Source organism: Podarcis vaucheri, assembly GCF_965113315.1.
Source record: "Podarcis vaucheri genome assembly, chromosome: 15".
NCBI classification, from domain to species: Eukaryota; Metazoa; Chordata; class Lepidosauria; order Squamata; family Lacertidae; genus Podarcis; species Podarcis vaucheri.
In genome coordinates this window covers 42,668,780-42,691,812 of record NC_138753.1, presented here as the reverse complement: position 1 = coordinate 42,691,812, position 23,033 = coordinate 42,668,780, and the positions used below count along the sequence as shown (strand labels likewise).

Below are 23,033 nucleotides of genomic sequence, written 5' to 3'. Positions count from 1 at the left end.
TGCCAGATGTGTTGTGTGATCAATTACAGCTCCTGCAGCCAGATGATGTGGACAAGGTGTTGGTGGTTATGGGTTTACCTACGTGCCCTTTGACCACTGTCCCCCCTGGCTTATTAAATGTAGCAGAAGGGGTTTGGCTGATTGGGTCCAGAGTGTGCTTAATGGTTCATTGCATGAGGGGATGGTTCCTGCTGCTTTGAAAAAAGCAGTGGTGCATTCACTCCTTAAGAAACCAGCAATGGACCCATCAGACTGGAATAACTATTGACCATTCACAAATACCCCCCCCGGGGGGGGAGGTGGTGGAGAGAGTTGTGGTAGGACATTCATGGATGACATTTATTATTTAGATCCATTCCTATCTGAAGTCAGGCCTGGCCATGGGACTGCAATGCCCTTGGTCACCCCAATGGATGACCTTTACAGACAGCAGGATAGGGCAAGTGTGACCTTTCTCCTGCTTATTGACTTCTCTGTGGATTTGATACAATTGACCATGGTATCGTCCTGGGCTGGCTGCATGGAATGGGTATTGCCATAATGTGGGACAGTCAGGAGGGCTTCTGGAGATGACTGCAGTGGTCTGGCAAGGTAGTCCTTCAGATAACCTGCTCTTAGGCCATTTAGGGGTTTCTACATTAAGAGTACAGGTAGTGCTTCCAGGATTTGTGTAATATGCTGTTGTGAATTAGGTACACTGGTCAAATACTGAGCAATGTAGGGAGATGGGATGTTCAGATATGAAGAAACCCCTCTCATCCAAATAGTTAAATAACCTGTCAGCTGAGCCCACTTTCTAGCTTCAACTGTTCATTTCTCTTTGGGGCAGCATTTTGCTTTCCCCTCTGTTGCATAGTCAGAATGATTTCCCCCCTGTTCCATGGTTCAGATGGAAGCTGCCCATTCCACGTTTGCCACGCCTCCTGCTCACCATGTATTGCCTCCCATATCACAGCCCTTCTGCCTGCCCCTGCTTCTTGCACAGCCCCCCAGCTGTCAGTTTAATCTAGTCCTGCAAGCAGAGTTAATGAGACACTTCCACGTCCATAGCTTGGCGTGATTAGAACTCCTCAGATCCTCTCTCTTGCAGCAGCTGTGCCTTGTCAATGACTTAAATGGTTTAACTGTTCCGTCAATTCCCTAGCTGTCCCCCATAAGTGGCTGAAAGAGAGGCTACTGTTTCCCTGCTGATTAATGTGGAATGCAAGTTTGACCCAAACAAACTCTTGGAACAGTGTATGTGTGCATAAAGAGAGAGAAAGAGAAAAGGAAATATTTGGTTTACACAAGTATTGGAAAGAGGGAGTCTTGTGAGCTCCCCACTTGCCCTCTGTTATGAATTTAAGAAAGAGATCAGAAACTTTTTTTTTTGTTTTTAACTAACTGTATGTCCAAATTTGTGCAAACTCTTATTAGTCTTAACTATGGGTTATTGAAACAAGGCAATTCTGAACAATAAATTATGAAAGTGGCTTCTTTTAATAAGCCACCATTAAGATTAACCACAGTGTAGAATTTGAACATTGCAACTAGAACACGAAGCAATACTCCTTAGGAGCTGCTGGATTGTGGGCGTCACTGTCAGTGGTCTTCCATGGCTCAGATCCACTAGGAGCTGGGCATTCAGGATTGTGGGCCCAATTCTGGGACATTCCCTTCCCATTGTTGTCAGACAGGACCCCTCCCTGTTGAACTTCAAGAGCTCACTGAAGTCTTCTTCAGTTCCCAGCATACATTTTAACTAAATTCTTATTTAAACAGTTTAATTCTTTTTAGTATGGAGTCTTCCGTCCACTGCTTAGAGATGACTATAAAAAGGTAAAGGTACCCCTGCCCGAACGGGCCAGTCTTGACAGACTCTGGGGTTTGTGCGCCCATCTCACATCTATTGGCCGGGGGCCAGCGCTGTCCGAAGACACTTCCGGGTCACGTGGCCAGCGTGACAACGCTGCTCTGGCGAGCCAGAGCCGCACACGGAACGCCGTTTACCTTCCCGCTGGTAAGCGGTACCTATTTATCTACTTGCCCCCGGGGGTGCTTTCGAACTGCTAGGTGGGCAGGCGCTGGGACCGAGCAGCGGGAGCGCACCCCGCCGCGGGGATTCGAACCGCTGACCTCTCGATCGGCAAGCCCTAGGCGCTGAGGCTTTAGCCCACAGCGCCACCCGCGTCCCCTAGAGATGACTATAATTAAACATAAATTGTTGACATAAATAAATAATAAAAATGAATCGCTGATGCATGGACACAAGGCAGCCTGGATGGCGTCAGTAGAGATATGAAGTTGGAGTTGTTCCACAGATGGCTAGGTAAAGGTAAAGGGACCCCTGACCATTAGGTCCAGTCGGAGACGACTCTGGACTCTGGGGTTGCGGCGCTCATCTCACTTTACTGGCTGAGGGAGCTGGCGTACAGCTTCTGGGCCAGCATGACTAAGCTGCTTCTGGCAAGCCAGAGCAACTCACAGAAATGTCGTTTACGTTCCCTTCAGAGTGGTACCTATTTATCTACTTGCACTTTGACGTGCTTTCGAACTGCTAGGTTGGCAGGAGCAGGGACTGAGCAACGGGAGCTCACCCCATTGCAGGGATTCGAACCGCCAACCTTCTGATCGGCAAGCCCTAGGCTCAGTGGTTTAGACCACAGTGCCACCCCCATGGCTACTACTTTCCAACAAAAGAGTTGATGATGCAGAGGTGATGCTGAGATTTTTTATTTTTTGCCACTCACTTCACCTGTCTTCCTCGATGCCTGATGTTTCTGCATCCATGTGGGGGCTCCATGGATTCTTCCAAATGAGGTTATTTTTTTGGGGGGAGGGTATCTGTTATCCGTGTAGTGCCTCTGTAAGCTACTTTCTTAGTCCTGTCTATAGATAGGATTTTCATGATATACAGATCTCAAAATCAGATTCCTGTGGAATGCATTGAATGCTTGTTCTACACCCTTTGAGATTAGGTCCATTCATTTCAATGGTTCTACTCTGAGTAGAAGTTAGTTCACTATGACCTTGTCTGCAACCTTCCCCCTCAAAAGCAGGAGTGGAGGAGGCCAAGCCAAGACATTTTGCTTCCTCAGATCCTAAAAGCCTCTTCACATGTTATAAATTTCACGGGGTAATCAGCATGTAGATTGTAACATGTAATGTCCCTACATGTGTGAAAGTCATGCTGTGTGCTTATGCTGGGAAGTTGTGGTCAGCTGCAGCTCTCTGGTGATACAGCACTGATTTATGTACTGGTCCATAAAAACATAAGAATGAATGAGATCAAATGTCCTTTGAGTTCAGCAATCTGGTTCCCACAATGGCCAACATGAATAATGGCCACTGACACCCCCCTTTTGATGTGTCTAATCCTTTTTTTAAAGGCCTCTAGCCGAGTGGCCCTTTCGTCTCCTGTGGCAGTGAATTTCATAATTTAATAATTGACTGGGTGAAATACATTCTTTTCTCTGTTCTGACAATCACTTGATTAGGTGACCCAGTTTTTAGTATTATAAAATAGAAGGGGGAGACATCTCTTGAACTCAGGTCCATCAAAGCTGAATTGAAATGGATGTCTACTGTTCAAAGCTTTAGGGAAGGGGTGGGAAACTGGATCTGGCACGCAGGCCATTTTTACAAGTGGGCAGAGCAGTGTGGGTGCAATCTGCTGTTCCCACCAGTGCCTCCACTCAGCCCAAATCTTGCCTGTCCATGTCATCTCCAGTCCTGTCCAGGTGAATTGCAATTATGTCTGGAGGGCAACTCTTGATTCCACTGTACTTCATGGTCCATTACTGTTGAACTGGTTCTTTGCATTAAGCAAATGAATGTGGATATGAAGATCATCATTGACTAGCTTGCTGTCTTGTGGCTATTATTATTTAGTTAGATGTAATAAATGATACCTTTATCTTGCTGGTTGTGTTCAGCATAATAAAAGTGAATGCACTGTGATTGCTGATCCATGAGAGTAGTTTCATTTGTTTAACATAACCGAGAGTTGCAGGTGTATAAAAGAGAGAGAGAGAAAAGAATGCAGTTGCCCTAATGAAGAAAACAGGAATTAAGTAAACATTTCCTATATACTTTTTGTCATGAACTTTCACAAACAATCATCATGGGAAAACACTAATGTTTTTATTCCCCTGAAAAACACAGTTACCCTCATTGGGTGCACAGAAGTTTGGGTTTCACCTTAAAATACAGGTACATATATAAATAGTATATTGTAAAAAGCCAATAAGTGATCAATAGATTTTATAGGCATATTATTGACATATGGGACTCCAGTGGAGATGATTACAATGACAGAAGCAGAAGGGGGTTTAGAAAGTCTTAGGGACTCTACCAATTCATTAGAACAGCTCTTACCAGCAATCAGCACATAAAATAGGAGAGGTATGGATCAGCTTATTCATGGCAGTCCTCATGAATTTCCAGGGATGGTTGCCCTGAATCATGGATCCGTTTACATTTAAAGCACATATGAATCTCTTGTGCAGCCATGCTTTCCCATTCATTTCAATGGAGGGCCCCATTGTTTGCATGTGCAGAGCCCGTCCCTCCAGCCACTTTTTCTTTTTCCTTAAAAAAAAGAAGAAGGAAGGAAGGAGAGCGGTGTACAAACCCATGGAAATCAGTGGCCTGCCAGGGAGCCAAATGTATATTCGAATCCAAATTCCTGATTTTTTGCTGCATTGTCACTCCTGCATTACATAAAAACTCTACAGGTTTCTTATAATGTACATGTTACATCAAATAACTGAAATTTGATTGAAATGTGTCAGTATTCAGATATGAACATTGACAATTCTGGACAAATTCCACAATTTTCCCCAAACTTAGGAATGTTGGTGACTATCGACTGGCATCCAAGACAGAATTTGGGCAAAATCCCTCATACATGAGTTTCAACATTCTCCGAAACACACAGAATTTTGCCTTTGCTACACAAAAAGCAACCTATGGGAGAAACCTTTTTCTGTTCCCTCTTGCTCAAAACCTGACAGTTCTGCACAAAAACCTGATAAAAAGCCCATACATGCCACATAGTTACTGGTTAGGATGTATGAAACTAGACAGCTTACGTCAGTACCTGAAACCTTAATTGAATCAAAAGGTGAAAAAGGTGTATAATATTCATACATTAACTACTGTCCTATATTTATATATATGTATATATACCATTATGCGTATAAAAGCTTGTGGATGAGTCCTTCGTGAAGAATTTAAGGAATTCTTGTACATTGGTTCAATCAGAAGCAGGAGAGAAGGTGAAGACAGATTGTACTATAAAGATGCACGCTTGGAGCTGCTTGCTTTTTTTTGCATTATTTTTGTTCATCGTACAACAGGAGACAGAAAAAGTTCCCCTCCCCACCAAAGTCTTCAATTTCTACCTCTACATACAATAACTTACAAGTTTATTTATTTAAATAATTGTAAAACATCTTACATTTTCCATTTTAAAAGAGATTAAACTATAAGCAAATACACACATACGTCCACATTCCACCATTCATATCAGTTTTATAGGAAAGTCTTCCATGCTGGTACCCTGTTTTGTGGTTATTATTATTTTCTGCACAAACTAAATTGGTATCTGAAAGGCTCCATAGAAAATAGAAACTTCAACATTTTTATTTTTATTTTCCTACAAAGTAAAACAAAAGAGTATCCAAAATATCAAGCTTGAATGGTTGGCCAATTTGTTCCTCCTTTTAATATTTTACAAACATTAGGAAGGCTTTGTGTCCATAAGAAAAAGAATTCTTGTACTCCGGACTCAATCCCATAAACAGTGTGCATTTGGATCATGGCCAATTCCTCATTTTAATGTTCTTGTGAGAGGGGGGTGGGTTGATGTAAGTGTATATGAAACCTGGAACAGATGAGAGCAGCCTCCTGGTGTGTCTGATTCATTATTATTTTGTTTAAAAAGTGCCCTTGCGTTCTGCACATGGCTTCCCCCAGCAATAGAGCTTGTAGTGCTCCCCCCCTTTTTAGTGCTCCATAACGATAAGTAGTTTTGTGCTGTAAAAAAAAGGGGGGAAATGTCGGCGGGGACTCCAGCAACTCCTCCTCTTCTTTCACATTGGAGGAACAACAAGACCTGTCATAGCTGAAAATGAAAAGGGACAACATTAACATTTCAGCAGCTTGTCAAAATAGAAATATAGCAGACAAAGATGGTTCAATTATTAGTTATTCATTAACATTGGCATTTCCAATGCTCGTTAAAATAGAAACATATAGAAATGAAGCTGGATCTATCCCTAGTCGCTTCCAGGCTGAACACTCCATATGTTTGTGTGTACTGCTAAAATAAATAAATATTCATCCCTATTTCCACTATCCAAGGTCAGTAAGAAGCAATAAAATAGGCAGGATTTAAAACCATAATATGTACTTTGCCTTTCCAAACTGGACAGATGTTACCCTTCCAACTCTACAATTCTATGATAATTTGTTAACTCACTTTTACAGAGAATTGCGGTGGTATCCTTGACAAATCATTGCACTCTAGGGTTGCCTTTCCACAGATCCTCCTTCTAGTAACCCTGATTTATGAGGATTATTTTTATTTATTTAATTTTGCAAAAACAACAATAGAAAACCACACCACAACCACAAGGGGTTGTGGGGAGACATCCCTGCAATGCAACAATACCATCTGAATTCTCTGTGAATGAGTGAACAGATGATTAGAAAAGGGCAAGTGGAGTACAGTGGTACCTCAGGTTACAAACACTTCAGGTTACAAACACTTTGGGTTACAGACTTCGCTAACCCAGAAGTAGTACCTCGGGTTAAGAACTTCGCCCCAGGATGAGAACAGAAATCGTGTGCTGGTGGCAGCAGGAGACGCCATTAGCTAAAGTGGTACCTCAGGTTAAGAACGGTTTCAGGTTAAGAACGGACCTCCAGAACGAATTAAGTTCATAACCAGAGGTACCACTGTATCAACTTGTCCTAGACTAGAAGCAATTGTTTTTCAGAATGCTGAATGTGGCAGTCACAGTTTTGCACATGGATTTCTACTATCTAACTCCTGAACCTGGTCAAACAAATACTTTTGTAGACATTGAAGTTTTTGAAACATTTTGCAGATTTGCTTAGGCATGAGAGCCAAAACAAAAAACTGAAAGTGTACAAAATGTGCGCAATAATAGCTGTATCGTATTGCCTTTAATTCTCTGGGGTGGGATGGGGTAGGGTGGCCTCAGCTGCCATCCAGCCATGATTAGTGCCCATTGGAGTTGATAGGGTAGGCAACAGGGAGACCAACAGGAATTGGGGCCAAAGTCAATGACAGGCAGAACCAACCAATTCTAGTTTTGTCCCCAGCCTCTTCTCTGCTGAGTTCTACAAGGGCAACACTTGAGAATAAGGAAGAAGAAACCAACAGACAATGCCAGCCTCTGGACTGGTTGTAAGTAAGAAGCAAGGCAAGTGGAGCCTGGCTGGGGGCAGACTGGGGCTGGAGAGGCAATGCCCTGTTTGCTCCAATGAGCCAGCTTCCATCTCTTTTCAACCTTAATCTTACCCTTTCTTAGTTAAAGGTAAAGGGACCCCAGAGCAGTGCACGGAAACGCCGTTTACCTTCCCGCCGGAGCGGTACCTATTTATCTACTTGCACTTTGATGTGCTTTCGAACTGCTAGGTTGGCAGGAGCAGGGACCAAGCAACGGGAGCTTGCACTGTCGTGGGGATTCAAACCGCCGACCTTCTGATTGGCAAGTCCTAGGCTCTGTGGTTTAACCCACAGCGCCACCCGCGTCCCCCTAACAGCAAACTCTCTCAGTGAGGAGAGAACTTGGGGGGGGGGGTTTGCCAAGAAAGGCAGCAACTACTGTGGGGCCAAGTGAATGCTTTCCCCATTGTTGAGATGATGTGGCATAAGCTTCCTCTGGTTTTATTGCTGCTTTCAGTGATAAAATCCAAGGGTATTAATTGCTTTCTAAAATGTCCAATCCTCTATTTGACCTGTTTCTGTGAGATGACTTAATGGCAGCTTGTAGCCTACCTTTTGTTCTTGGAAGCTGCTCAATGCTTCTCCCCTTCCTCCCCTTTGGGGCTGTGCTGTCAAAAGCCTATTTCCCAGTCTGCACTACTTTTTATTGAATGTTTGTGAGCTTCGGATTAAGGTCTTACACTGCTCGCAAAGCTGTAATTATTTTTGCCTGTATTACTATATATTGAATCGATGTAACTTTTCAATAAAGGTGGTTCATGGCAGGACATACCATGATGAGGGGGGAATATAGGAACCATTGTGATTATTCCACGGGGATTGTGCTCTCTCTCTCTCTCTCTCTTTATTGGAGAGAAATGGAAAGGAAGAATTAGAGACATGCTGCATTGTATTAACCTCAAAAGACTGCCGTGATCAGATGAGGCGCATGATTAAGCTTGTCAAAAATCACCCAGATGCTAGGGTGACATGCACACCTTAGGTATGTGTTATTAATAATACTAATAAACATAAAGAACTTTTGTTCCTTTCCTACTTGCAAAGAAAAAACAAATAAAATGCAAGCAGGGCCATCTTTCCCATGAAGCGCCATTAAGCAGGTTGCTTTGGACAGAGGACAGGAACATATACCTTATAGCAGGACAGATTATGGGTGACCTGAGGTTCAAGGGGACCTCTAGCTAAGAAGCACCTGCCAGGCCCCTGACACCTGCTGCCCCCCCATTCTGACACCCCTGCACTTGTATTGGGTTCATTGGCTGTGGTGCAAGGAAGCAACTATGCTGCATTCCACTGGAGGAGTTTGTAAGATGCCTACCATTTAGATTTCCAAAAATTCAATAGGAACCTAGCTATATAGAAAGCTGACTTATATCAAGTTGAGCCACTGACCCATGTAGCTCAGTATTATCTACACTGAGGGCTCATCAAGACTTGCACTAGAAAGTGGTTTTCTGCTTTTCCTGCACTTTCAAGGCACAGGTCTGAGTGATCTTGCCCTTGTGCCACCACTTACCCCGCTCTTTGGTGATAATTTGGAGCAATCCAGGAAAAAACCCAATTGACATTTGCTCCAATTCAGCAGTAAAGATCAAGTTTCCTCTGAGGAAAGTGGAGGGAGAAGGGCCAGTCTGGATGAGCCTTGGCTGGCAGAGGCTCTCCAGGTTTTCAGGCAGGGGACATTCTCCTACCTTGGAAATGCCAAGATGCTCTTCTGCTGAGCTATGACCACTGAAGGGCATTGCAGGGAGTTCAACACCATGGAATGCAGGGCAAAAGTGAGCCAAGTGGAATGGGCAGGTGGGTGGACTTGGCCTGTATGTGTCAGCACTCATGTACTGCCTGAGAATGATGCATAGAGACAACGGAAAGATTCACCTACAATTTAAAGCAAATTCTGGATATCTGCATGTAATCATTATGGAATGGCCTTGCAATGGATGGAAGGACCCGTTAGAATCTGGTCCATCCCAGTTTTACATGAGCCAGGACCAAGTCCATCCCATTTCTGTGTGGGGTTTAAAGGGAAACCCTTTCAAAATCTGCACAGGAATATGAAGTTATATGAAGTGTTGCCACTGTCTGGATATTTTTCTTGCCTTCAAAGAATTTTTGAATCTTTGAAGGCATTTTTCTTGAATTTGAAACTTTGAAGGCATTTTTCTTGCCTTCAAAGAATGCTCCCAAACAGGGATCCTTGCTGCCATACATGATTTGAATACAATAGAGCAAGTTTATTACACGGGGCAGCCTTGTGTTCCCACCCCCTGTACAATTCCCTCTGAGAGTGACAGAATGTTGTTAAGTCCCATTATTCCCGGGGGGGGGGGGCTTGCTCTATTGTATTCAAAGTGTGTGATGACAAGGAGCCTTGCATGCTACCCACTCCAGGTTGTGTCTGGATGACCTGTTTTGGAGCTTTCCAAAATGGGAACGGGGAGAACCTGTTGCCCACTCCCCTGCTCTTTTCAGGCACAGTTCCATACCTAAATGCTCTAAGTCCTAGCAAATGTTTGTTGGTTTGTTCTGCCCTGGTGCTTTCCTCACGAAAACCCCACTTTCTAGCGCTCAAAATTGGAGCAAACACCAATTCAGAGATTCTGTGGATTGACTTTTGCTCCAATTGAGATTTAAAGAGCAGGTTTTTGTGGGGAAAGTGCCAGGGCAAAACACGGAGCTCTAAAGCATGGACTGTGCCTGGAAAGAGCTGGGCAAAAGCTAAGTAACTCTTGGGCTCCTCATAAAGGGATCCACAGGACTGTGGATTCTGGACTCATAATATAAGCCAATCCCGGTCATGATCCAACCAGGTCAAATCAAGGCAGCCCACTTGGGTATCTGTGTTCTGCAGATTCCTCTCTCATCCCTGCTTTGATTGAGCTCAGTGAAAACTATAGGTTCAAATAACTACATGCACAGATATTCTATTCAACCCATCAAAAGCAGTTTGAAGCTTGAGAGCATATGTTATACAGATTTTCCCGATAACCTCTTGAAGGAAGGTGCTTTTTCCTCCCTTGTTTATTCTGGCTTTGGGAAACATGCATTCTTGCTTCTGTGTTACAGGGAATGCCTGTGCATGGTGAATGTTCACATGTGAATGCTGACAATCACAGGTGAATTTGTGAATGCCTCCAAACTAATATTTCTCACCTTCTCTGACATACACTAATGAATGGTGAACAGTCAAATTTAGACAACTTTCTGCATTCACTGCTGCATATGTGGGTTTCCAGACATTCACAAAATTTGTTGAGGCTTGTCAACTTCACACAACATTTCAAACATTTAGGATCACACACACATATAGCAAACCACTGCTGTAATCAATCACATTTCACAAGAGCTGAACTCATGATCTCAGTAATGATAAGAGGCGAGATCTGGGCTGAGAACCTCAGAAAAAAATCAGGCCTCGTTATTTAAGGAGGAAAATGCTGTGGCATGTAACTATTCCTCTCCCCCATTAGCTTCTTCTGCGATGGCCTCTGAGGGTTATTTCAGTAACTTGTTGGAAAAAGCAGCCTCAGGTTTGTAACAAGATACACAATTGCTTGGACATGTGCTGCCCAAGGTCTAGAGGCTCTCAAATTTCTCTCATTACTAACACCATCACGTCTTGAACGTTTGTTTCCTCCTTGTGAAGGCCTCCCCTTTTGTTTGAGATCACTGGAAGCTATAGTTTCAAATGCATAGATATACTATACTATCATAAGCAGTCTAAAACTGAGAGAGTAATTAGCTATGATGTTATTTAAACACGTACTATCTAAATCAGCCAGGTATAGCACAGAGAAAGTGAGGTGCAATTGGGTTTCGTTTCATTTCGTTCATTTGTTTTAGATCTCATTTTCTACCCCACAGTGCCCAGAATGATGCTTTGTCAGGAGCACTGCGGAGGATGCAAAATTGTGCCCAGACAACAACAGCATCAACCCTTATATAAAAAAAAGTTGTGCTACTGCCTGCTCATGAGAAGTCCAGTCCTTGATAAACTGTTTGAGAATTTCTCTTCCTCCTGGATAAATTATGTGATGTTTGCCTCCTAAATTTATCTGCCTGTGAATAGGGGGGTGAACTTCATGGCACTGTTTCAACACAGCTCTAGTGTCTTACTCCTAATCACTCAACAACAGCAATAGCCGAGGATGTGACCCTATGCATGCTGACTCAGAAATAAGCCCTGTCTTCATTGCAACTCAATTCCCACTGCACATAGGATTGCAACCTAAAATTCTCCCCCCTTTCAAAACAAGAGTGCTCTGGCCGCACAAAAAAGTGTAGGGAAAATCAGGAATGGACTATTCTATAATATGACTGTGAATTTAGCTCTGTTATGAAAACCAAATTGCTGCACTGAGTGTGTACTCAGACACAGGCTCCTTAATTCTATGTCCATCTCTCTGAGCCATTATTTTTGCACCTGGTTCTGCTTGGCTATGCTTGAGGTTCTAATAAAAAATAAAGTAGATCCCACAAGCCTGAACTTTGTGTGTGTGAGAGAGAGAGGGAGGGAGGGAGGGAGGGAGGGAGGGAGACTCTTAAACAAGAAAACTGAAACTGAATAGAGCCTGACATGGGAGTTCTCCAGACTATACCTTGAGACTCCACCAATTTCACAAGGAATCAAGTCTCAAGGCAAAGTCAGGAGAAAAAAGCTTCTTGACAGTTTCAGCTCCCCTGGACTTACTGCAGAGGTGAAACTGACAAAAGGCTTCTCCAGATTGTGCCTCAAGGCTTTTCATCAGTTTTCACCTCCTGCTGGGTATTCTACAGGGCAGAGGAACTCGGGTCCAAAATAATTTTATTTGGAGGTGTGGAGCATGAACTCTCCAAATGTGATTTCCCTGCTTCTGCTGCCACCGCCAAGTGCCCTTTCCTCTTTTGGTTACTAGGCAGTGGTGGCAGCAAGGCAGCAAAATCAGTTATCTCCCACTAGGGATGGACAAATCTGCTCGTTTCTGTTTCTCTTGGTTTCTCATTTCCCCAGGCTTAACTTCAGTTCACTCCATCAATTTGCAAATTTTTCTTTAAAAAAGTTTGCACATAAATCAATATCCACCTCCATGCACATTTTCCCTAATATCTGCATCCTTGCCTAAGATGTAAACTTTCCCCCCCCCCAAGCAATTTCCACTAATATGTTGTAGCATCGTATGTTGTTTTTTTGTGGACACTTTTTGGTTAGAGAACCGCAGTACCAAATTCAGAGAAGTGTAAACTTTGAATGACAACTGTATCATCCCCTTATCATTTCAAAAAGTGTGATCTGGGCAAGTTCTCATTAAAATGCAAACTGTGGGTAGGGGGAAACCTACCATTCCCTGCTCTCCATTTATTAAGATGCTCAAGGGTCTGAAAACCAAGCCTTATGAGGAATGGTTGAGGAGTTGGGTATGTTTAGTCTGGGAAAGAGGAGACGAGATAGGATACCAATCTTCAGATATCTTAAGGGCTGTCACATGGAAGAGGGAGCATGCTTGTTTTCTCCTGCTCTGGAGGGTAGGACTCAAACCAATGGATTCAAGTTACTAGGGGTTCCAATTAAACGCCAGGAAAAACTTTCTGACACTATCTTACTGTTAGACAGTGGGACATTCTCCCTTGGGAGATGGAGAACTCTCCTTCACAGGAGGTTTTCAAGCAGAGGTTGGATGGCCGTGTATCATGGATGCTTGAGCTGAAATTCCTGCATTACAGGGGGCTGGACTAGATGACCCTCTGGTGCCCTTCAAACTCTACAATTCTATGATTCCCTACACACCTGTGTACCCAATAGGTTTTTCTTGCTTACGGGCTCTAGAAAGTTGCAGGAGGGCCATGGGAATTTCCCAGAGCCCTCGGGCCTCCTTTCCAAAGCAAGAAGTGAGATGCCTCACTTTCCAGGCAGTGGAAAAGAGGTGTGAGGGCTCTGGGATGCTGCAGAAGGCCTTGCGCCTCCTTCTCAGAGCCTGTAGCCTAAAGAGGTGCAGTTCATTCTACAGTGTCATGATTTAATTTCTGCCTCATTCCTCTGCATATGCAGATAATGATTTGCAGCGTGGCTCTTAGCATACAGAAATGGGGCCTGCAACAAAACGTTGCAGTGCGGAGTATTCATGTTCCAGTCATTAATCCCTACCTTTATCCATGACTCTCCATTTTCTCCCTTCTCCTAGCTACTTTTCCATTCCTTTCCACACACACACACAAGCCAGTTAGCATTCTGTGGCAAGTGAGCATGCTTAGTCCTCACTGGGCTATTTTGGTTGTTTTCCCCGCTCTGAGGAGTCTCCCCACGAAAGACTGTTGTGTACTTGTGTGAACCTTAGGGTTTCCCTGTAAGCCTGCTGATCCCTCCCTGATGCCATTTTGGCTGCATAACCAATGACATGCACACCCAAACATTAGAGATAGAGAGAATAATTTCTCCATTCAGATATTCCGATCTAGGCAAAGGCATAGGTGGCCAACAGTTCCTTTGTACTGCTCCAGCAGTTTCCAATTTGCTGCCTTGCATCTGTGATGAGATGATTAGACACCAGGGTACTCATCACTTCACGTTGCGTCACGTCACATTACATCTCTGCCACGCTGTTTTTAAGCAGCCTTGACGTCCGACACAATATAAATGCCGGGCTTTTCCTGATCAAGACACCTGCTATCAATTTGGGGGAGCAGCCAAGAAATGGGGGTGTTGTCAGGCCTGCTGCTTTCCCCCTGCCTACCATGTCTGGCTACATAAGAGGAATGTCTAGCAGATGGCACACAGGGAGCGGAAAGCAGGAACACATGGCACAAGGCGGGTTATCTGAGGGTATCCGCGTGTCATTCCTAACACCATTGTGGAAGCCAAGAATCATGTGGGTTTCCTCCCTTGTGTAACCTTAATGAGAACCATAGAGCAACTTAGAATAACAACCAGTTGCTTGAAACGTTGCAAGCTTTCAAACAACATGTTCTTTATCAGAAATAGGTGGTAAGGGCACACCAGTGAAATAGAGAGCGTATGGGGATAAGAAAAGAAAAACCTTTTTGGCCCATCCAGTCCAGTGTCTTACTTACCACAATGACCAACCAGATGCAGGCAAAGCGCACGCTCTACCACTGAGCCCTTTCTTACATTGCCTCTGAACATGGAGGCTTTATATAGCTATCATGGCCATTAATAGGACAATCATCCATGTGTTGTTTGGTTCCCAGGACTCCACCATTTCATTTAACATGCTTGCCCTGGTAGAGCACTCAGCTCCCTCTGGTGAGCATGATGCACCTCAGCATTGGAGCTTCGGGGTGGAAGGCTCTCTGTCCTCTCCTCAGCCCCAAGGGTCTGGTTTATTTTGGCTCTGCACTGACTGGTTATTTATAGAACTCAAAAAGCAAGGAGACAAATCAAACTTCTGCACACCATTCCAGGTCTGAGCTGGAGGACGGGCAGAATCCTCAGCCACTTCTTAGCTCCATGAAGCTGATCATCCTTGACCTGACACTGTGTTTCTAAGGTGCAATGTAAGGTCAGGGAAATGATTGTACACTTTGGGAAATGAATGTAGTCCTGGTGCTCACAAATATACTGGATTCCCATCTAGGCCAGCAAATAACCATGGACACCTACAACTTGGCTTATGAGCTCATCTAAGCTGGTGGGCAAACAAGAGGACTACATTCATTTCCCAAAGTGTACAGTCATTTCCCTGACCTTACATTGCACCTTAGAAACACAGTGTCAGGTCAGGGACAATCAGCTCATAATGGATTTGGAGTTAGGGGAGAGATTACCAAGTACTGTATGCTGAAAATGAAAATAAAGGGGAGCTTCAAAAGGAGCTCTCCAAAATGGATGAATGGGCAAATGAGGTTCAGTTTGAACAAGTGTAAAGTGATGCACATTGGGGCAACCACCCCACCCTTAACAAACATATACATTAATGGGGTCTGAACTGGTGGTGACTGACCAGGAAAGAGTTCTTGGAGTTGTGGTGGATAGCTAGATGAAAATGTCGACCCAGTGTGCGGCAGCTGTGAAAAAGGCAAATTCCATGTTAGGGATCATTAGGAAAGGGATTCAGAATAAAACTGCCAATATCATAATGCTGTAATATACCACACGTAGAACATAGTGTACTGTTCTGGTTGATGCACATGGTGAAGGGCAATGCAAGTGATCTGAGGGATGGAGCAACTCCCTTTGGGGGCTTTCTAGTTTAGACAAAAAGGGGGGGGGGTAGGAAGAGACCTAATAGAGGCATATAAAATTATGTATGCCAGGGAGAAAATGGACTGAGAGAAGTTTTTCTTCCTGTCTCATAATATTGGAACCAGGGTAATCTAATGAAACCGATGGTAGATTCTGGACAGACAAAAGGGAGGACTTATTTAAGCTATGGGATTTTTTACCACAAGATGCAGTGATGGCCACCAACTTGGATGACTTAAAAATGGATTTACACAAATTTTGGGAGGATAAGGCAATGGCTACTACCCACTGCTGGCTCTGTACTATTTACAGTTGCTGAGAATCACAAGTGCAGACAATGCCTGGCTGAGCTCATGTCCTGCTTGCCGGTTCCCCATAGGCATCTGGTTGGCCACTGTGATAACAGGATGATGGACTAGATAGGACTTTGCTGTGATCCAGCAGAACTCTTTTAATGCTCCTAGGCCATTTCCTGCTCAGGTAGATGGTCACACTTCAAAACATCTGTAAGGAACACTTCACACATGGCATTTTCTGTACATAAAAATGGGGGTCTGGTTTAGGATGGGGTAGGGGACATTTTTAGACTATGTGATAATTTGGCAGACTGATGGGTTCCACGTGCTGTGCAACTACAGTTGTAAACAAACAAGGGGAGAATGGAACCCTGATGAAGTGGGATACCTGACTGTGGGGAGACTTCTAAACGCATTTGCCTGAACGTGCTTACAATAAACCTGCAGACCTTATTGCTCCGTGTAGGAGGTCAAAGGTGGGTGGATCAAGGATATTGGGGGCAGTGGTGGTGACTGGGTCCTCTACACAATTTCAAAAACCTCTTCAGGTGTTGAACTAGCTATGGAACTAGATAGCTAGAGATATGTATAAGTATGTATGAGGTATGTATTATACATGTATATATGGAAGTGCATATTCACTCACAAAAAGAAAGGAAGGGAGATTTTATGGGACATTTATACAAGTTACTTTTAAAGAGATTGTGTTGTATGTTTCCATTTTGGGAAAATAAATTCCTTTTATCCAACCCCCTGGTGGTTCAAGAAGAGATTTCACATATACTTTGGAGCCCTGTCTGTGCTCTTTTAGGATAGGGGATCACTGCTGAGACCAGGAAGGCCCTGGAACCACTCAGTTTCCCTATAATAAAATCATTTTGCTCTATGGAGAGCTGAAATTTATTCAAGCCCATCCATTCTATGTCTTTGGCTGTACAAAAATAACTTACATGGCTAGAACTGTCCATTCTCATTCACCTCCCTTTACAAATTGATCAGTCTCACTGAGGTTCACAGAGGGATGATTTCTTTGGTGAGGTTCCTAAGCAACATTAGGAGAAGATAGAGAAGCTCTGCAAGAGCATCCCAGGGTGGTGTCGTCAAACGCTTACCAAGGCCTATGCTCTAGCAGGGAATCCCACAAATGGCTCCAAGAGCCTCTGCCTCCTGAGTTAGACCAGTGGTCGGCCAAGCTGGCTGGTAGCAGCACGTGAAAGAAGAGCTATTTGGAAGAACTATTGCATCAAGGTTGTTGTGCACATTGCAAAACAAACAAACAAGCAAACAAAACACCATTGAGATTGTACATCCCATTGATGGAAGAAGAAAGACTGGTGGATATAAACATACTAAATAAGTAAAATAAACAAATGGGAATTCATGGGGAATGGAATGCCAGAGAGAGGGAACACATAGAACAATAATCATAGAAAGTTGCCTTATACTGATTCAGACACTTGGTCTATCTAGCTCAGCAGGCACATGGTCTTGCCCCTGCAATTGAGGGGGCCAGCGCCACATGACGTGATCACATCATGTGCGCACGCTGCATGACAAGCTCATGTCACTAGTGTGTGCAATACATCAGCACATTGCAGGTGTTCACGCACAGCGTGCACATGTCACTCTGGAATATTGAGGGGGCCAGGCCTCCTCCTTGAAATTTTTTGAAGGGTCCTCAGCCCCCCCCCCCAAATGGGGCTTCTGTAGCTCAGTATTGTCTACACAGCAGCTCTGCAGGGTTTCAGGCAGCTGACATTCCCAGCTCCACCTGGAGATGCCGGGGATCACACCTGGGACCTTTGCATGTACGCAGAAGCTCCTCAATGGAGCCTCAACCCTTCCCCGCCAGGCCTGCTCCTCTAGCCTGATCCCTCTGCCCACTTGTCTCTCAGGGCTTATCCACACTTCTACTTGTCCCATTCCTAGAAAGCAAGAGCCAAGCACTTTTCCATGTGTCCCACACTTTCCAGGCATGGGTCCAAGTGGGTTTGCCTTTGCCCCACCACCCAATTGCCACTTGTTCTGATTTAATGCTAAACCATGGGTTTTCCTGGAGGAAAGCTGTGGGGCAAATGGAGGTGTGCATGAGCCCCAAGGGAACCTTTGCTTTGCTTTCTTGGGGCAGTGTGGGAAATTAAACTGGTTGCTACTGCTAAGAGTAGAGTGTCCAGGGCAGGTGATAGGACCAGTCAGCTGCCAAAAGTGCCAGGATGTGAATATCATTTGCTGGAAAAGAGGGATGGGACAGAGTGATTGCATCCAAGTCTCCTTCCCTTCCTACCCTCTCAGGTGCTAAGTTCAGCAGAGACACCCCTCTTGGTAGTTCCTCCATCTTCAGAAGCTCAGGGGGTGGGGTGGCTCGGAAGAGGGCATTCTCATTGGCCGTCCCCAAGTGCACCTGGTACCTTTACTATATCGCTTCCAGCAATTGCTGAAGATGCACCTCTTTGCCCTGGCTTTAGACACTTTGTCGTTGTTGTTTAGTTGTTTAGTTGTGTCCGACTCTTCGTGACTCCATGGACCAGAGCACACCAAGCACTCCTGTCTTCCACTGCCTTCCACTTAAAAGGTCTATATTTTCTGGACCTACCTTACTTCTGTAATTTTACGTTGTAATGTAAAACTGTTTTTAATATTGCATTATAATGTTGTGTTTTAATGTTATAACCCACTCTGGGACTTTAGGGTGAAGGGTGAATAATAATAATAATAATAATAATAATAATAATAATAATAGCAGCAGGTATTTGGTTGACCACTGGTTTAATCTAGTGGCACTTTCAGAATGATTTCCCCCCTTTTCCATTTGCAAATTACCTAGCAATATGGGTGAGCCAGTAGGTTTTACGTGGAAACTTATTAGCTTGCTATTAAGAAGATTCACAAACACACTCCACATTAAAAAAAAATAATAAAAGCCACTTCAAGGCAACTGGGAGAGTGGAAAGAACTCTTCAGCTGTCTGTGGGAGGGCTTGCCATGGGTGGCAACAATTCATTATCCTTTCTTTAACTTTTTATAACACAGTCTCTGCAGGTGCTGGCAAACAGCTCTTCTTGGTCATTACCAGCCGGCAGCCACCCTCCCATCCCCAGAATGAAACATTGCTTCACAGGGATGGAAATGGCAGTCACTGTCCTCTGAGAGGAGCTCCAACAGTTCCCATCAAAAACTGAAAATACAACAGGGACCAAATGCCCGTTGTTGCAGCCACCATAAATGATGGGCCTCCTCACTCCACCCCAGAGTCTTTAAAAGAATGTTGCTTCCCCAACACACACACTCACAAATCTATGTGTGTGTGTATCTTCCATCTTAAAAACTCACTACTCCATTTGCAGATGTCAGTTTTCGGTGGGGACATATTTTCCAAACATACTTTTCTCCATACTCTTCTGGGTCGGGTGCAGGGACAACAGCACAACATTCAGAGAAGTCTGCATTCTGAAAGGTAACTGTTGTTCTCAGACATCCCTAGACCAGCTGATTTAAGCTCATGGACCACAGTTTGGGAACACATCTCCTAGATGAAGGCGGGCTCCAGTAGGCTCACTCCAAAAATTCAGCCCTACCTACTACACTTCACTTTAACTTTAAGATTCCTGAAACCTTTCTGCCTGCCGATATCATGAACTAGATGGCACCCAGCTTACATTCAGCCCGGATTCACAAACATTACTTGTACATCATGTTGTAAGTGCAACAGCAAAGATCATTCAGAATGTAACTTAAGGTGTTCTCTCAATGTTAAAGCAAGCCAACCAAGAGGCTGCTGCTGGTGATGTAGCTTAGCAACCAGTTACAGTGTCATGATCTTTGCTGAGGTTGGCTGTCTTCTGATTGGCCGTGCAATTCTGAGGGACTTTCCCCTTATATGTGTTAGTTGTATATCCCTCTACTATGAACAAGGCCTGACTAAAGAAAAGTCAAAACCTTTCTCTCCAGGTCGTACATTGTTTTTGTTCAGTTTCTCTCCCTTGATGCATTATCAGGATTCCTGTTGTCTCTGGACTCCATCTGTGTTGTTTAAGTGATATTGCTAATGCATCGAGATCCTCCAAGCTTTCAGCTTCTTTGTTGTTTCTGTATCTGCCTTTGAAACAAAACACGTTGCATGCACGGAGGCTCCAGGGGGCAGGGAGTGGAAAATAGAGTTTTACGTACCTCTGAACCCATTTCCATTGCCAGTGGAGCAAGCCGGGGAAGGAGACCCCTGGGGTCGGATGACGGGAGCAAAGGCACTCTTTTGTTTGACAGCAGGAAAGACAGAGGAGGAGAATGGGAGGATGGAGGAAGTGCTTGAGGAACCAACTGTTGGACTTGAAGACATCACTGAAGAGGAGGGGAAGGGAGAAACAGAAATTCCATTAGAAGAAATAGGAATTTTGGGGACTGGAAAATCCCCCTCCCTCTTTCCCTCCCACTTCACACCACTTTACAATCCAAAGAGCATCTTTAAGGGGTGACTGATGAGAACTTAGTTATTTGGTTTCAAAGCCCAGTTCAGGTGTTCAGCCTGGAAATGTTCTGACACAAAGGCCACATCCACAACTTGCATTTAAGGCATTCTTATACCACTGTAACCATCATAGCTTCCCCCGAAGAATCCTGGGAAGTGTAGTTTGTTAAGGGTGCTGAAAGTTCTTAGGAGACCCCTACTGCCCTCCCAAAATGACAATTCAATCCTTCCAGCCAGGGAGCTCTGGGAATTATAGGAATGGAGTCTCCTAACAATTCTCAGCACCCTTAACAAACCATAGTTCCCAGGATTCTTTGGGAGAAACCATGATTTTTAAAGTGACCCAGTGTGGTGTAGTAGTTAGGGTGTCAGAATCAGGCCTAGGAGATCAGGGTTCAAATTCCCACTTGGCAATGAGGATCACTGGGTGACTTTGGGCCAGTCCCTGTCTCTCAGCTTAACCCGCCTCACAAGGTTTCGGGGGGATAAAATGAGAAGAAGAAGAAACATGTACACCACCTTAATAGGGCTTTGAATAAAGTGGAACCTCGGCCTTCAAGCATTTCGGAAGCTGAACAATTCAGAAGCTGAATGTCGAAAACCCAGAAGTGAATGCTTACGTTTTCGAACGCGTCTCGGAAGAATTCAATTCCATTGAAATTGCCGACCGGCAATTGCGCCTCGGTTGTCGAACGTTTCGAAAGTCGAATGGTCTTCCGAAACGGAATACGTTCGACAGCCGAGGTTCCACTGTATATGGACAGGTGTGGCCAGAGTGTAAGGCACCAGGGAGGTGTATGCTGGCTCCGCCTGTGATGTCCCTGCACACACCCTTCTTTATCAAGGTTCCTTGCAAGAATCCTCCAAGTATGTTCAGTCCAACAGGCTCAGAAACTTTCTCCCCAGTCAAGACAGGAAGATTAGGGGGTGGAGCAAAAAGATGTCCAGGAGGGAACATGGCCCTTAGAGTTAAAAAGGCATTATTTGACCCCATTCTATTGTAACAGAGCGAACAATGGCTACTTTACAAGTAGGTCTTTCAAAAGACAGGTTTTATTTGTAATGTTAAAGGTAAAGGTAAAGGTACCCCTGCCCGAGCGGGCCAGTCTTGACAGACTCTGGGGTTTGTGCGCCCATCTCACATCTATTGGCCGGGGGCCAGCGCTGTCCGAGGACACTTCCGGGTCACGTGGCCAGCGTGACAAAGCTGCATCTGGTGAGCCAGCGCAGCACACGGAACGCCGTTTACCTTCCCGCTGGTAAGCGGTACCTATTTATCTACTTGCCCCCGGGGGTGCTTTCGAACTGCTAGGTGGGCAGGCGCTGGGACCGAGCAGCGGGAGCGCACCCCGCCGCGGGGATTCGAACCGCCGACCTTTCGATCGGCAAGCCCTAGGCGTTGAGGCTTTAGCCCACAGCGCCACCCGCGTCCCATTTGTAATGTTAAACAACAGCAAATAATAGATCTAAGAAGAAACAGAAACAGGAAGGCACATTGTCCTTGTTTTGCAACTTTTACAAAGATCTCCTGAAAGACTTGATTAATTCAGTGGCCATTATTTGTAGCCTGGAAGATACATGGCTTTCTTTTCTTGGATACAAATGAGATTATTGCAGAAACTGTAAGTAAATTCCTGTTGAGAGCAATGGATTTAAACAAAAAACAAAAAACCACATTGTCCTTATAAACATAACCGCTTTTCACTACCTCTCAAAAGAGTCATTTAATATTGTATCTCATTTTTCAAGTGTTAATAGATGTACTGTATATTCCATTATGAGATATGTTGACTGGTTCAATAAACTCTTTGATATAAAACAAATAAATAAGACCTTCTGAAGCTATTACATAATATAGTATAATAGGGTAATATTCCATCACATACTCCTTTTCCTGCATTATAAATTTCTCCTTCCCATTCTTTTTATATCTATTAGCTAGTTTTCTTTTTATGTATGATTGTAAATGTTTGTGTGAGTACATCTCTGGAAGTGCTGTTGTTGGAGCAATGCATTTTATTGATGTGTTGGTTTAACAAGATTTATATACCACATAATAATCAATAAAAATCTCTAAGCAGTTTTATCCACACAAATGGATAAAATCAAACTTTAAAAACAAGTAGACATGAAATGTAGCAAACTATAGAGCAGTTTTTCAACAAATCTGGATAATAAAGTTTTATGTCTGTGTAGGTTTCTCTAAACTAAAAAACTTTTAGTTACCATTTAGTTATATCGATACCAGGAAAGGTCCTAGAGCAGACAATTCCACAGTCGGTCTGTGAACCCTTACAAAAGGATGCGGTGACCCTGCATGGGTTTCGCAAAAACAGGTCGTGCCAGACATCATTTCTTTTCTTTTTCCCCCAATGGAGTAACAAGCTTGGTGGGTCAGGGGAATGCTGTGGACATAGTGTATCTTGAAAAAGTTAATAGGGTGGTGCTGTGGTCTAAAACACTGAGCCTCTAGGGCTTGCCGATCGCAAGGTTGGCAGTTGGGGTCTGCATGATGGGGTGCGCTCCCATTGCTCTGTCCCAGCTCCTGCCAACCTAGCAGTTCGAAAGCATATCAGTGCAAGCAGATAAATAGGTACCATTCCGGCGGGAAGGTAAACTGCTCTGGCTTCCATCATGGTG

The 23,033-nt window shown here is 44.1% G+C and overlaps 1 protein-coding gene across 2 annotated transcripts in view; it reads right to left on the bottom strand.

Annotated features, from left to right (window-relative positions):
- Positions 1–4,100: 4,100 nt before the first annotated feature.
- EBF2 (EBF transcription factor 2) overlaps positions 4,101–23,033 on the bottom strand; it is a 263,272-nt gene continuing 244,339 nt past the window's right edge. Inside the window, exons 15-17 of one of the 2 annotated variants that reach the window (XM_082200462.1) lie at positions 20,099–20,266; positions 15,394–15,457; positions 4,101–6,106 (exon numbers count right to left, since the gene is read on the bottom strand). In XM_082200462.1, coding sequence (XP_082056588.1) covers positions 15,426–15,457; positions 20,099–20,266 — 200 coding nt within the window. In that variant the 3' untranslated portion in view covers positions 4,101–6,106; positions 15,394–15,425. The remainder of the gene's footprint in view (positions 6,107–15,393; positions 15,458–20,098; positions 20,267–23,033) is intronic. The other variant, XM_082200461.1, reaches the window with a different exon arrangement.